We start from the raw sequence: 15,901 nt of genomic DNA on the forward strand, positions 1-15,901 counted from the left end.
AAAATTCTAGTAAGGGTCCGTTATTATGGCGCATCGCGCCAGGGCTCAAATTCAGTATTGTCCTTTTTCCAGTATCTCAGCATGATTTCCTCCGCGTCGCACTAAAGTTCTGGGTCGCAAAAGAAGGGGCAATGCGATGGCTCCGCGTTATGCCATCCCTCAGTTTCCCAATTGTCAATCTTCATGAAATCACGAACTAAGGTATGCATAGTGTTCATTCATGGACTTTTTTCATCCATGAAATCCAAGAACCCCTTTTCTAAATTCAAGTTTATGGATTTTCTTATGAATTTTATGATTGGGCTACTCTTGTTAATGTGGATAATGAGAAATTGAATTCTATTCCATATTGGGTGATAAACTCTATGTGGGTTAAATTATTATAGATATAGATTCATGCAAACCTATGACTAAACCCTTGAATGATTAAATTAGAATTGAACCATGATGTTTAATAATTGTACAATGATGTTTACATGTACTATGCCTACAATATGTTTGATTAAATGCCTAGATGAAAGAAAAGTGCCTAGCTAGCATGATATCATGAAATCCCCATGTATGTACAGGTTTATGCCTATCACAAGTTTGATGAAATGCTTCTATTAATGTATTATGGATTGTGATGTTAGTTATATATTCATGTAAGATATGCTTGGTCAGTTTCTTTTTATCGAGTCCTGGGGGTACTTGTACCCAAAATATTAGTACTTAGATATTTTCTAAAATGTCGAGTCAGTTATTAGATATCAGTAGTATTCCGTCAGTCAACGGAATTCAGTAACTCGGCCCATGTTCATTTCAGTAAATCACATTCAGTGTCTATTCAGATAGGAGTAGAAATTAGCACCGAGTGGACTCAAGAATGGGAACTCACCTATTATATGAAGGTGTGATTCTTAGGATCAATCCTTGCATTCCAGAACTATGTAGCCAGCATAGGTTGAGACATTGTAGCCTGCTATATGAGGGTAGATAAGGTGTCTTAACCTATTATATGAGGGTTCCCACCATTCTCACTAGAGTTACCTATTATACGAGGGTCAGTCTCATGTTATCCTTTCTAGTAGCGCGGTATTGACACCCTTCCAATTGGGGTTACAGATTGCACCCCAACTCAGCCATAATGGCGTATTAGAGGCATGTATGTTAGATTACTGCTTCCCATAGTTTCATGTTACAGAATTAGGACTGTCAGATACAGTTAATCAGTTTCAGTAATAGAACTCAGATAGTTCTTCAGCTTTAGGATTGTCAAATACAGTCAACCTAGATACAATACAGAACTCAGATAGTTCCATCTGATTCAGGACTGGTAAATACAGTCACTCATGTTATCAATTATATTCAAATATAATCACTCATGTTATCACTCATATCAGTATCTGTATGTCATGTCTTCACTATTCAGATTCAGTAATCATGTTTTCACGGTATTAGTATCAGTTGTTATATCTCATGCATGGATTCTCACGCTCATGATAGTTAGTCAGTTATTATTATTATTCATGCATATGAACCCCAAGCATTCAGCCTACCTCACATGTATACCAGTACATTCAAAGTACTGACGCATTTGAGCTATAGTGTGTTATACCATAGGTTCAGAGGCACAAGCTCCAGAGCAGCAGTAGATCCCAGTCTCAGCAGTCAAAGTTAAAAGTGAGTCCTTATTTTTTTTGGACATAATTATTCTCTATTATCTCATTTGTTAGTTTATTAGTTGGAGTTAGTTGGGAACATGTCCCATCAACTCCTCACTCAGACAGTTTCAGTCAGTTAGAGGCTTTCTAGACTATCATGTTTCAGACTTCAGTATTTTTAGTTTTGTTTTGGGTATTCTATTACCCCAAACAGATGTTATATTATTCAAATTATGTCCAGTATTGAACCTTATGGCCTTTCAGTACATGTTTCCACATCATTATGTCATACTATGTAGTGTACGGGTACAGATATTAGCCATGGGTTAGCTTGTGGTCCTTCGGGGTCATGAACACCATGTAGCATTCTGGGTACCAGATTTGAGTCGTTACAAACTTAGAAATGAGTCCTCATCTTTCGAAGACATGATTATTCTCTATTATCGCATTAGTTAGTTTATTAGTTGGAGTTAGTTGGGAACATGTCCCATAAACTCCTTACTCAGACAGTTTCAGTCAGTTAGAGGTTTTCTAGACTATCATGTTTCAGAATTCAGTATTTTCAATTTTGTTTTGGATATTCTATTACCCCACACAGATGTTATATTATTCAGATTATGTTCAGTATTGAACCTTATGGCTTTTCAATGCATGTTTCCGCATCATTATGTCATATTATGCAGTATACAGGTACAGATATCAGCGATGGGTTAGATTGTGGTCCTTCGAGGTCATGATCACCGTGTAGCATTTCGGGTACCAGATTTAGCTCATTACACCATTACCAATGCAACCCTGTCTCAGTAGAAAAATGCTCTGAGTCTCCTCCCGTTGTCCTCACCCAAGTCTTCCCTCAATCGTACATGTCCTTAATAGCTCTGATTTACGCCATCGGGACCCCTCTCACCTCCAATAATCTCCAAAGAACCTCCCTAGGGACTTTTTCATACGCCTTCTCCAGGTCGATGAACACCATGTGCAAATCCCTCTTCCTTTCCCTATACTACTCCGCTAATCTCCTCACCAGGTAGATTGCCTATGTCATCGAGCGACCAAGCATAAATCCAAACTGATTCTCCAAAATGAACATCACCCTCCTCAATCTCCACTCCACCACTCTCTCTCAAATCTCCATAGTATGACTCAACTGCTTAATACCCCTATAGTTGTTGTAACTCTGAATGTCACCCTTGTTTTTATATAATGGAATTATCGTACTCCATCTCTAAGCCTCCGACATTCTCATAGACATGAAAATGCAGTTAAATAAATCGATCAACCACCTTAAACCTTCCCCACCAGTAAACTTCCAAAAATCTACTGAAATCTCATCTGACCCCGCCGCCCTACCCCTCCACATCCTATGATTTGCCTCTCTGACCTCTTCAACCCCAAAACGTCTACAGTAACTAAAATCACGGCTCTCTTTAGAGTGCTCTATCTTCCCTAACTCAATGCCTCTGTCCCCCTCCTCGTTCAAAAGTCTATGAAAATACTTCTGCCATCTCTTCTTAATGTGAACATCCTCTACCAAAACACTACCATCCTCCTCCTTAATGCACTTTACTTGATCGAGATCACGACCCTTCCGTTCCCTCACCTTAGCAAGCCTATACAGCCTCTTTTCCTCGTCTTTTTTCTCTAACCCCGCATGCAAGCTCTCAAATGCTGCTGTCTTAGCCACCGTAACTGCTAACTTAGCCTTTTTTGTCACTACTGTGTAAACCTCTATATTCACCCGTTTCTCCTCTTCATCCTTACTCTCAATCAACATAACATAAAACCCCTTCTTAATCTCTACTTTCTTCTTAAGTTCTTCATTACACCACCAGTCCCCATTATGCCATCCTACCCGACCCCTCGAAATACCCAATACATCTCTAGAAGTCTCTGTGATGCATCTGGTAGACCTATCCCACATAACATCCATGTCCCCCCTATACTTCCACGCCTCCATTCCTGCCACCTTCTCCCCTAACTCCAGCACACTAGCATGTGTCAGCCACCACACTTATTCTAGGTTGACCATCTCCGGCCCTTCTCTTCTTGCTCTTCTTGATAATCAAGTCCACCGCCAAAAGCTTGTGTTGGGTTGAAAGGTGCTTACTCAGAATGACTTTACAGTCTTTACATAACACCCTACCCCCTTCTTAAGCAGCAGAAAGTCAATCTGAGTCTTGGCTATTGCAGTTCGGAAGGTGATAAGAAGATTCTCCTTCATCGGAAAGCTTGAATTCACAACCACCAGCCCAAAGGACCTCGCAAAATCCAACAGAGCATCTCTCTCACCATTTCTAACACTGAAACCAAAACCTCCATGCGCATCACCATAGCCCCCCGGTAAAAACCCAATATGCCCATTAAAGTCCTCTGCTATGATAATCTTCTCTGAACTAGGCACGCTTCTCACCATCTCATCCAAAGCCTCCCAAAATCTAGCTTTCACCTCCTCTTTCAAGCCTACTTGTGGTGCATAAACACTACACACATGCAGTAAAACCCCTTCAATGACCAACTTAATCATCATCAGCCTATCACTGACCCTCTTAACTTCTACTACCTGCCCTCTAAGCTCCTCATCCACTAAGGTGCTCACTCCATTACGACAGTTCTCAACCCCTGATTACCATAGCTTATACCCATCCACATTCCTAGCCTTAGACCCTACCCACTTAGAATCCTAAACACAGATAATACTAATCCTCCTCTTCTTAAGAATCTTCACCAACTCTACGGACTTACCCTGAAGGGTCCCTATATTCCAAGACCCTACCCTTAACCCATCTTCTATCGCCTCTCACCTACCTCTACCACTCCTCACTGAACTAGCCCTAATACCCGACCTAGACTCCACACCCACCCCCTACCCTCCACTCTTACCCCCTCCCACAACAGCCCCCAACCCTAACCTCCTCAGACATGATCCTAATCTACCATCAACTCCCACATCCACTATTTACAAGCCAAGATAAAGTCCCAAACCAACAAACCAACAAACCAACAAACAAACAAACAAAGCAACAATATAAAACAATAGGAAAATAGAGGCACACACAAAATACACTAACCAGCCTAGAAACTAGAACAACCCAACAATATCAACCAATAAGCGACAGCAGCCAGTCACACTTTATCACAAAAAATAGAAAAATACAAGGAAACTAGATTGTAAGAAGTAACTAAATAACAAAGTCTAGATGTCACCGGGGTACTCCTGCGTGCTGTTGGTTCCGTCAATTTTGATATCGAAATTGGTTGTCGGAATAAAGTCGCTGGAAAGAGGTTGCCGGAGCATCGCTGATATTTTGCCAGAGCGTCTGGGTATTGCCGGAATTTGGTTGTCGGTGTCTTTATACCCACCTTTTTTGACTGGTACTAAACCCTTGCACGTCGCTGGAGTCAAGGAGCCGAGCCGGAAAAAGCCATAGTCTCGTCAGTGATAGCAGTGACGGGGAGAGAAAGGGAAAAGAGAGAGAGAAGGGGGATAGACAGAACTGGGGAGAGAGAACGAGGGAGAGAGAGTACCCTTACCTGTTGCTGGAACATCTACGTCGTCGCCGGCATCGACCGGTCAGTCGATCGTGAACAATGAGCACTAGTGGTCTGTGAACGCTAGGGGTTAGGGGTCAGTGAACGTTAGGGGTCAAACCCTAGAAGCTTTTTAATATAGATATGTATATGTATATATATATATGTATATATATGTATATATGTATATATGTATATATATATATGTATGTATGTATATATGTATATATATATTTATGTATATATGTATATATGTATGTATATATGTATGTATATATGTATATATATATATATATATATATATATATATATATATATATATATATATATATATATATATATATATATTAAAAGTGTGAATGCCTTTAGAAAAGTGAATTGAATTTTTTGTCCTTCATTAAAAGAGTCTGCTTTAGACAAAACCATCTTTTACCATTTTTCCTACAATTAAATTCTTCAAAATAAATATATTAAAATTTTCCTATAATTAAATGATTCCCAAATTTAGTTTTTCTCCTACTTGATTAATGTGTTTTTTTTAATCCTATTTGATTCCTACTTGATTTCTTTCAACCATAAAACACCCTGCTTTTACCCTAAATTTCCCTACAATTAAATTCTTTTCATATTTAGCTTTACGAGCTATCGTTAAAATCACGTGTAATGCCAAAATTCTCTTATTGGTGGGGCTATCTGCAGCACATATTACCGTGGCACTACTGTTTTTAATTTGCTTGAGACTTCCCCCAAAAAACGAAGAAGAAAGAAGACAACCTGTAGCTTAATGTGAAGAATTCAATTGAAGAGTCATTTTCAATATTCTTTATATTCAATCTACATGGGTTGTCATAATAAAAATAACTGATGGATGTCTAATATATGTGTAACCAATGTAGCATAGTGTATAATTAGTATATAATCTACATATAACATCGAGGGGAAATAAACAGTAAAAAAGAAACATCTATTTATGCTTGCTGATTTAATCATGTTCGCAATTGACATATCTAATTGTTTTTAATTTAGTGACTTTTCTTGCTTATGTGACCTCGCATGTTTAATAATTTTTCATATATAAAACTCTTTCTTCGCACCCATCAATAGATGCATATATTCTCACTTTAAGTTTCAATTTTTTTGTGTATTACTCCATGAGTAATTGATATATACTCATAGTTAGGTACATTCACATATTAGATATTATTATTGTTAGGAAATATCAATAATGAATTCTCTGTATTTTATTATTATATTTCTATCAGTTTAATATTTTGATGACACCAATTAGCACCTGCTATGCTATTTTGCAAAGACTATAATATTCATCTATTAAAATATGTTTTTTGTTAGGGCACAAAAATTAATGATACACTTTTCAATGAACATATTAAACATTTGGACATTCTTTACAGCAACTCAAAATTTTTTATATCATAAACGATCGCATTAATCGGGTCAATCTTAATTTTCAATTCGCTAATAAGGACATTGAACTTGGATTCTAACGTCCACTATAGTTCAAGAATGTCACAACCCTTTTTCTACATTTTCTTTTTTTAAGAATTTTGTTTCATTCGAAGATGAAAGATTGCATACCAAAGAAACAATTTTAGGTAATTCCTTTAACTTTCATCAACTAATTAACATTCTCATAAATTTAATATTCTACTATTATCTATAATTTATAATCTATATCTATATTTATAATCTATAATCTATATAATATATATATATATAAATATAAAATATATTAAAAGTGTGAAGACCTTTAGAAATTTGGTTTGAACTTTTTGCCCTTCATTAAAAGTTCCCGCAATAGACAAAACTATCATTTACTAATTTTTTTAATTCTTAAGATTATTATTGATTAAAAAATCTCACAATTAAATTTTTCCTAATTTGATTTTAGTAGGAATTCCTACTATTAGGCTTTACTTGCAATCAAATTTACCTTATATAAATTTTATGTATTAATGTCAATACATGTACTTAAAAAACACCTACACGTGTAATAGTCGCTAATTCCAACTAATGTTGGATGAAAATTTATTATCACTTAAATCTTTGCTCTTAAAAAATTAAAGTTCGTATTACACTTCTGAATCAATTAAAATACTACTTTATATTACTATTTATTTATAATTGGTAAGAACTTCTACATTTAATATAGTTCTAAATCAATTTAAATACTATCTTATATTATTATTACTTAAACTACAATTCTATTTAAGTAACTTTTTGCAAATCCATATTTAACCCTCATTAATGTTCATTACACCCTTATTTAACCTTCACTAATGTTCATTCATTTTACTTCTTTATTTGTGTTTTTATTATTTGACTTTGAATTGATTTATATTACTTTTTTGTATTCAATGTCATTTTTTTTCTTCTCTTTCTTTTAGTTAATAAATTGTGATAGAGTGATTTATTTTTGTCAATTGCTATAGTTATGTCTGTGTCTTTTATATGTTATGGTGTATGATGATATCATATTTGCATGGGTATTCTATCATGCAACAACATCAAAGAAATAGGCAATGTAATAAAAAATGAGAAATATAATATAGCTGATGAGGAAAAGAAGGTTGCCTCAAGAATTCAAGCAGGGAATCAAAAATTATGAGTTGCAAAGATTTGCAGCAACGCATTGGATTGATGAATGCAAGATCATAAGCAACCTTTTTTAGGGCATTAGAAGAGACATCAAATATGATCTTTGTTTGAACTTGATTAAAGAGGTAAACTTTTGCTGCATTCTTTGTCTCAAATTAAGTATCTTAATTTAATTTTTGATTAAGCGTGAAGTTTAAGAAATATAAAGAGAGTTTTGGATCTTGTGATCTTAAATTAAACATGTGTGTAGTCTTTTAAATCTTTTGATCTTATGTTTATCATTTAAATTAAGAAATATCTAATAATTTGTTGTCGTAGGCAAGTTTTACTATAAGTACTTTAAAAACTCTTCTTAACAGAAGTGTATGTATAAATTTACATAGAACCTCTAAAACACATCTAATTATTCTATTTATTGTAAAATATACAAACTATATGAATTTCACATGAATAAAAACACTTAGAATTATCTCTTACCACTATATAAAGAGTTAAATACTTGCAAGTTATGTATATTTTGATCATGAAGTGCAAGACTTCATGCTACAATATCTTTCAATGAAAGTGCAATGTAGTGTCTATTTGATTGCTTTAATAAGCACAACACTTACTATATGCACTTATATGGTTCATAAGATAAGTATTTCTCTTCTTTTTTTTTTGCTTTTATTTGTTGTTTATTAAACTTAGCTGTTAATTGCTATTTTTAAATAATTTTATTCTATTACATATAATTTTATTTATTAACACAAAACACACGTGCAAAGCACATATACTTGACTAGTATATATATATACATATATATATGTATATATATAAAATATATAATCTAAAATTTGTATTTATATCTACAATCTATAATCTATAATCTATATCTATAACATATTATCTATTATCTATTATATATCTATAATATATTAAAAGTGTGAAGACCCTTGGAAAAGTGATTTGAACTTTTTGCCCTTCATTAAAACACCTCGTAATAGACAAAATCGTCTTTTTACTTTTATTTTTTAAATAATTATCACTAAATTATCATTTAAGTATTTAGAATACAGAGAAAAAAAAACAAGGAATAATTCCAATTCTGAAAGGAATTAAATGTAATGTGATATTTTTTATTAAGAGTCCTATGCAATTTTTAAGGGATAGAATTATTGATGGAAAGAAAAAAGAAAATTTAAGAACCAAATTTATAGTTAAATTATAGGCATGAAAAAAAAAAAAGATTCATACGCAAATATTTATAAGAAAATTATAATTTTGAAAACAAATATATATATATATATATATATATATATATATATATATTAAAAAAACATGTATGCATGGAAAGAGAAAAATATAACTTATTTAAAAAATATATCTTATTTAGGTAGAAATTATAATATTTGGCAATTTTAAATTAAGTAGAATTTAACTTATATAAAACAAAAAAGATTATCTATAATTCTACTTAAATAGTTATTTGATCAAATTTTACTACAAAAATAAGTGTAATTCTTCTACTTCTACATTTTTTCTTTTCTTCTTATTTTTGTTTGATTTTGATTTATGATTAATTAAAGTTTTCTTCTTCTTCGTTATGTGAATTCTCTTTTAAATTTTTTGCTTATATGAAATTATTTTTATTGTAAATAAATCAGGAGATTCAGCATATCATCATTATATTCATTAATAGATTTTAATGGTTATCTTTTTTTTTTTTGGTGCAGGCTCTAACAATTACCGTCACATACAAAATATGATCAAACAACCTTTTCAGAGGGAATTTTAATTTTCATTAGAAAAGTGATTTGAACTTTTTTTTCATTCATTAAAACACCCCGTAATAGACAAAATCATATTTTCACTTTTATTTTTTAAATAATTATCATTAAATTATTATTCAAATATTTAGAATACAAAGAAGAAATAAGGAACAATTTCAATTCCAAAAGAAATTAAATGTAATGTGAAACTATTTATTAAGAGTCCTATGCAATTTTTTAGGGAAAGAACTATTGATTTTAAGAACCAAAATTTATATTTAAAAAATACACATGGAAAGATTCCTATGCAAGTTTTATAGGAAAAAATTTTAGGAACCAAAATATATTTTCTAAAAAAAACATATACATGGAAAGAAAAAAAATATATCTTATTTAGTTAAAAAAAAAATCATAATATTTGACAATTCTAAATCAATTACAATTTTACCTTATATAAAACACAAAAATGTCTATAATTCTATTGAAATAGTTATTTGATCATATTTTACTAGAAAAATAAGTGTAATTTTTTTACTTTTACATTTCTTCTTATTCTTCTTATTTTTGTTTTGATTTTGATTAATGATTAATTAAAATTTTCTTCTTGGATTCTTTAGGATTTTCTAACCAAAAGAAAACATATAAAGTTGAACCAAAAAATCAAACCATTTACGTTTTGAAAAGAAAAGTAAAAAACAAAAAGAGAAAAATATGTGAGCTTATATTTGGAATGCATATTTTTTTAATATTAAAATAATTTATGAAATAAAAATAAAAATTTATCATATTTAGATATTTCTTTAAAGGAAAGATTTTGGACATCTAAATCAACAACAACAACAACAAACCCAGTGTATTCCCACTTAGTGGGGTCTGGGGGGGGTAAGATGTACGCAGTCCATACCTCTACCTCTGATGAAGTAGAAAGGCTGTTTCCGAAAGACCCCCGACTCAAGTCACGAGATATCACACAAACACATAGTACAGCACAGCAGCAGATGACATAACATAGATACGGCACCCATAGGGAATATAAAACAGAGTAAAGCAGGAATGCAGGAATATAAAGCAGAGGAAAGCACACAGATTCGTAATAAACATGGAACACGGAACACGAAACACTGAATACAGAATCATAACAGGAATACACCCCCACCAATTAATTCCCTACACTAGCGATCCGAACTGGCCCTAATCCTCTGCCGTAATTCGCATCTTCCAGACCTTCCTATCTAGGGTCATGTCCTCGGTGAGCTGTAACTGTTCCATGTCCCGCCTAATCACCTCACCCCAGTACTTCTTCGGTCTACCTCTACCCCGTCTAAAACCATCCAACGCTAGCCTCTCACACCTACGGACCGGGGCATCCATGCCCCTCCTCTTCACGTGTCCGAACCATCTCAATCGTGCTTCCCGCATCTTACACTCCACTGAAGTCACACCAACCTTCTCCCGGATAGTCTCATTCCGAACTCTATCCCCTCGGGTCAGTCCACACATCCAGCGCAACATCCGCATTTCTGCCACCTTCATTTTTTGGATGTGGGAGTTCTTAACTGGCCAACACTCCGCTCCATACAGCAAGGCCGGACGGACTACCACCCTATAGAATTTGCCTTTAAGCTTGGGCGGCACCTTCTTATCACACAGCACCCCCGATGCGAGTTTCCACTTCATCCATCCCGCCCCAATACGGTGCGAGACATCCTCGTCAATCTCACCGTTACTCTGGATCACGGACCCGAGATACTTGAACTTATCCCTCTTCCCTACCTCCTGTGCTTCTAGCCTCACTACTACCTCATTCTCCCGCCTCACGTCATTAAACTTATATTCCACATACTCTGTCTTGGTTCTGCTCACCCTGAACCCTTTAGACTCCAGAGTTTGCCTCCACAACTCTAATTTGTCATTCACACCCCCTCGAGTCTCATCTATCAGGACTACATCGTCTGCAAAAAGCATACACCACGGCACCTCCCCTTGGATACGCCGCGTCAACACATCCATTACTAACGCAAACAAAAAGGGACTAAGAGTAGATCCCTGATGCAATCCTGTCAGGACAGTGAAATGCTCTGAGTCTCCTCCCGCCGTCCTCACCTGGGTTTTCGCTCCCTCATACATATCCTTAATTACTCGTATATATGCCTGCGGTACTCCACTCACCTCCAAGCATCTCCAAAGCACTTCCCTGGGGACTTTGTCGTACGCCTTTTCCAGGTCGATGAACACCATGTGCAGATCCTTCTTCCTCTCCCTATACTGCTCCACCAACCTCCGTACCAGGTGGATTGCCTCCGTCGTCGAGCGGACGGGCATAAATCCGAACTGGTTTTCCGAAATAGACACTATCCGTCTCAGCCTCACCTCGACCACTCTCTCCCATATCTTCATAGAGTGACTCAGTAACTTAATCCCCCTATAGTTATTGCAACACTGAATGTCCCCCTTATTCTTATAGAGGGGGATCATGGTACTCCACCTCCACGCCTCGGGCATCTTTGCCGTCCTGAAAATTTCATTGAACAATGCAGTCAACCACCTTACACCAGCCTCTCCAACGAACTTCCAAAACTCCACCGGTATCTCATCCGGCCCCGTCGCCCTACCCCTTCGCATCCTGCGGACTGCCTGTCTAACCTCGTCTACCTTAAAACGTCTACAATAGCTAAAATCCCGACACTCCCCTGAGTGCTCCAGTTTCCCTAACACAATAGCTCTGTCCCCCTCGTTATTCAAGAGCGTATGAAAGTACGACTGCCATCTCTTCTTTATGTGACCGTCCTCCACCAACACTCTACCGTCCTCCCCCTTAATGCACCTCACCTGATCGAGGTCACGACCCTTCCTCTCCCTAGCCTTAGCGAGTCGGAACAACTTTTTCTCCCCTCCTTTCCCCTGTAACCCTGCATACAAGCTCTCAAAAGCGGCCGTCTTAGCTGTCGTGACCGCTGACTTCGCCTCCTTCCTCGCTAGCTTGTACTCTTTCCTGTTTACCCGCTTCTCTTCTTCGTCCTTACTTTCCACCAACTTAGCATACGCCTCTTTCTTGGTCTGCACTTTCTTCCCCACCTCTTCATTCCACCACCAATCCCCCTGATGATGTCCGGCCCGGCCCCTAGAAACACCCAACACCTCCCTTGCATTCTCCCTGATGCACGTTTCCGCCGTGTCCTACATATTATCCACGTCCCCCCTACACTCCCACACCCTCATTCCCGCCAACCTCTCCCCTATCTCCCACGCATTCACTGGCGTCAAGCTGCCCCACTTAATTCTCGGTCTACTCTCCTTACTCCTCCACTTTCTATTCTTCTTTATACCCAAATCCATAACAAAGAGCCTATGTTGAGTCGAAAGATTCTCACTCGGGATGACTTTACAGTCTTTACACAACGCCCTATCCCCTTTCCTAAGCAACAAAAAGTCAATCTGGGTCCTGGCTATCGCGCTCCGAAAAGTGATCAGGTGCTCGTCCTTCTTCGGGAAGCCCGAGTTCACCACCACCAGCCCAAACGCCCTCGCAAACTCCAATAGGGTCGCACCCTCTTCATTTCTCTCCCCAAAACCAAAACCACCATGCACATCCCCAAAGCCTCCCGGTAGCGCCCCGATGTGCCCGTTGAAATCCCCTGCTACAACAATCTTCTCCGAACTGGGCACGCCTCTCACCACCTCCTCCAAAGCCTCCCAGAACCGCATCTTCTCCTCCCCCTCCGATCCCACATGCGGCGCATAGGCACTACACACGTTCAGGGTAAACCCCCGAATGACCAACTTAATAGTCATCAACCTATCGTTGATCCTCTTCACCTCCACTACCTGACCTCTAAGCTTTTCATCTACCAAGATGCCAACTCCATTCCTACGCCTGTCGCTCCCAGAGTACCACAGCTTGCAACCGTCCACATCCCTAGCCTTAGACCCTACCCACTTGGTCTCTTGGACACACGCAAGGTTGATCCTTCTCTTCCTAAGAATCTTCACCAGCTCTATGGACTTCCCCTGAAGGGTCCCTATATTCCAAGACCCAACCCTCAGCCTACCGTCGCTATCCACGCGCCCCCCCCCCCCCCCCCCCCCTCGGCCAAACCTTGGCCTCCCACCCACTCCCGCTCTCTCCCCATCTCCCGCCCCCACCATAGCCCCACGCCCCAACCCCCTCGGACATGACCCTAACCACCCATTACCACCCACAGCCACAACTACACGAAAAAGTAGGAAAATATAAGGATATACCCGGTGGCAATATCAAAGCAGCAGCAAGGATATACAAGACACACACACGTTCAAAGGAAAACCTTTTTGGACATCTAAATCAATTAAAATTTTACCTTATATATCAAAAAGAATTTCTACAATTCTATTTAAATAATATTTTGATCAAATTTAACACAGAAAATGTCGTCACTTCTTCTACTATAAAATTAGACAAGATAGTTGCCGCCAAATAAAGTAAATGGTTATCTTGCCTAAAAACTAACATTTATATTACAAGAATGGTGATTCTCTTTTTTGTTGCCAAGAGTTTTACTTTTTTCAAAGATATTTCATAGTTTTTATGTAATTTTTTAAGGTAACAGTATATGTATTGGGTTAAACGGACTAGAGCACTTCGAGCTCCATTGGTTTTGAATTCTTTTTCTTTTATTTTTCAATTATCTATTTGAACAACATATAAATTTATCTTGAATTCTTTTCTGTTTTGAATTCTGAATGCAAAGACTTCTATGATAACAGTTAGGGAGTGCTCATCGGTTGGTTTATAGTTCGAGTTTATATATTATCAGTTCAATTTGTTAGTTTTTGATTTCTAAACATGCTAAATCAATAACCAAATCAATAAGATATTTCTTATCGATTTGGGTCATTAACAGTTCGATTTTTGAGTTAGCTGATAAAAAAATGTTCATTTATATATACTATATGAAAATTTTCATATAGCTAAAGACTTTGCCATTGATTTATATGAAAGTAATTCAGTATTATGTTTATGTAATATAACTTTTTACTATTTTGATTTCTATTTCATAGTTTTATTATCAATTAACGTGACACACGTGCAAAGCACGTACACTTGAAATCAACCATCCATTAATCTAGACATGCAATTGAATCAAGCTACATGAGCATCAATAATATTCTCCTAATAGGCAAATCGGTTTGTTCTCTAGTTTAACGTATATCTCAATATTTACAGAAGTATTTTCTTAATAGAATCCTATTTTAGGAGTATTTTTCTAATTGAATAGAAAGGAAATGATTAATTAATTCTCCTACCATATATTTTAGGAGTCTCTATATTTTAGGAAGTCTAGTAAAAAGAAAAATATTAATTAATTCTCCTACCATATATTTTAGGAAGTCTAATTAATATAATAAAAAAAATAAAGTAAAAAAATAGTAAAATTAGTGTACGTGTGTCTCGTGTCAACTAATAAAATCATCTATAAGAAGAATAAAATTATTAAAATATAGTGATCAACGTTAAATTAAATGATATAATTATTTAACGGATATAAATAAGTGTTGATTTTCAAATATGTTATTGTCTATTGTGTCTCACTTGATGATCTTTTACAAATGATTTATTGATTTGTGTTCCTTTTTGTCGCTTTGACTATTTGGACTGTACGTGAGGTGTATATAATTTAGGATAAGAATGAATTATGAATATATTGATAGAGGAAGAGGCTTTGAGAAGGGTTAATATCTTCAAACATCCATAACTTGGGTTAGAATATATGAAAGAAGATATAAATTAATTAAATATGTGAAATAACTACTTAATAAATATCCAATACCAAGCAATATATCAAACAAGAGAATTATTGAGATAAAAAAGTATGTATTGTACAAATAACATTTCCTCCGGTGATTTTGGATATCTTTTTCCCTAAGAATTAACTACATAACGCACCTTAAGCAACAAAAGAACTTGAACTTTTTATGCTCATTAATAAAAGTTTCACTCTTTGATCCAATAAAAATATACTCAATCTAGTAATATAAGTAGAGTTTTGAAAGGATAGAATGTACGCGAACCTTACCTCGACCTTTCTAGTTGTAAAAAGATTGTTCCCATAGACCCTCGACACATAAAAAATGTTATCAAAGCAGGACTGCAAGAAAAGAATAACCAAATAGGCCCATACAAAAAAATAAATTTATTTTATAAAACATGAACAAACAAATGAGTTAATTTTATATTTATTATTGTGAACAACATATTCGAATGATTCTAATGCAGGGATCTAGGTTTGGGCCCTTGTATTATCCAAAGTCTTAGTTATTACAAAATAAGATAAAAGAAACCAAAAGCAGAAAATTAGCTTGGGAAATCATAACCTGTATTTTGTT

At 35.8% G+C, this 15,901-nt stretch overlaps 2 protein-coding genes across 2 annotated transcripts; both read right to left on the minus strand.

Annotated features, from left to right (window-relative positions):
• Positions 1-2,868: 2,868 nt before the first annotated feature.
• On the minus strand, positions 2,869-3,600 carry LOC124891512. The gene is made up of 2 exons (XM_047403236.1): positions 3,211-3,600; positions 2,869-3,111 (listed from the first exon to the last, which is right to left on the minus strand). The coding sequence occupies exons 1-2, from the start codon at positions 3,598-3,600 to the stop codon at positions 2,869-2,871; spliced, it is 633 nt and encodes a 210-aa protein (XP_047259192.1).
• Positions 3,601-3,750: 150 nt separating this feature from the next.
• Positions 3,751-4,167, minus strand: LOC124891513. The gene has a single exon (XM_047403237.1). It carries the CDS (start codon positions 4,165-4,167, stop codon positions 3,751-3,753), a length of 417 nt encoding a protein of 138 aa, XP_047259193.1.
• Positions 4,168-15,901: the final 11,734 nt, after the last annotated feature.

The sequence above is a fragment of the Capsicum annuum genome, unplaced genomic scaffold (assembly GCF_002878395.1).
Source record: "Capsicum annuum cultivar UCD-10X-F1 unplaced genomic scaffold, UCD10Xv1.1 ctg3647, whole genome shotgun sequence".
Classification (NCBI taxonomy): Eukaryota; Viridiplantae; Streptophyta; class Magnoliopsida; order Solanales; family Solanaceae; genus Capsicum; species Capsicum annuum.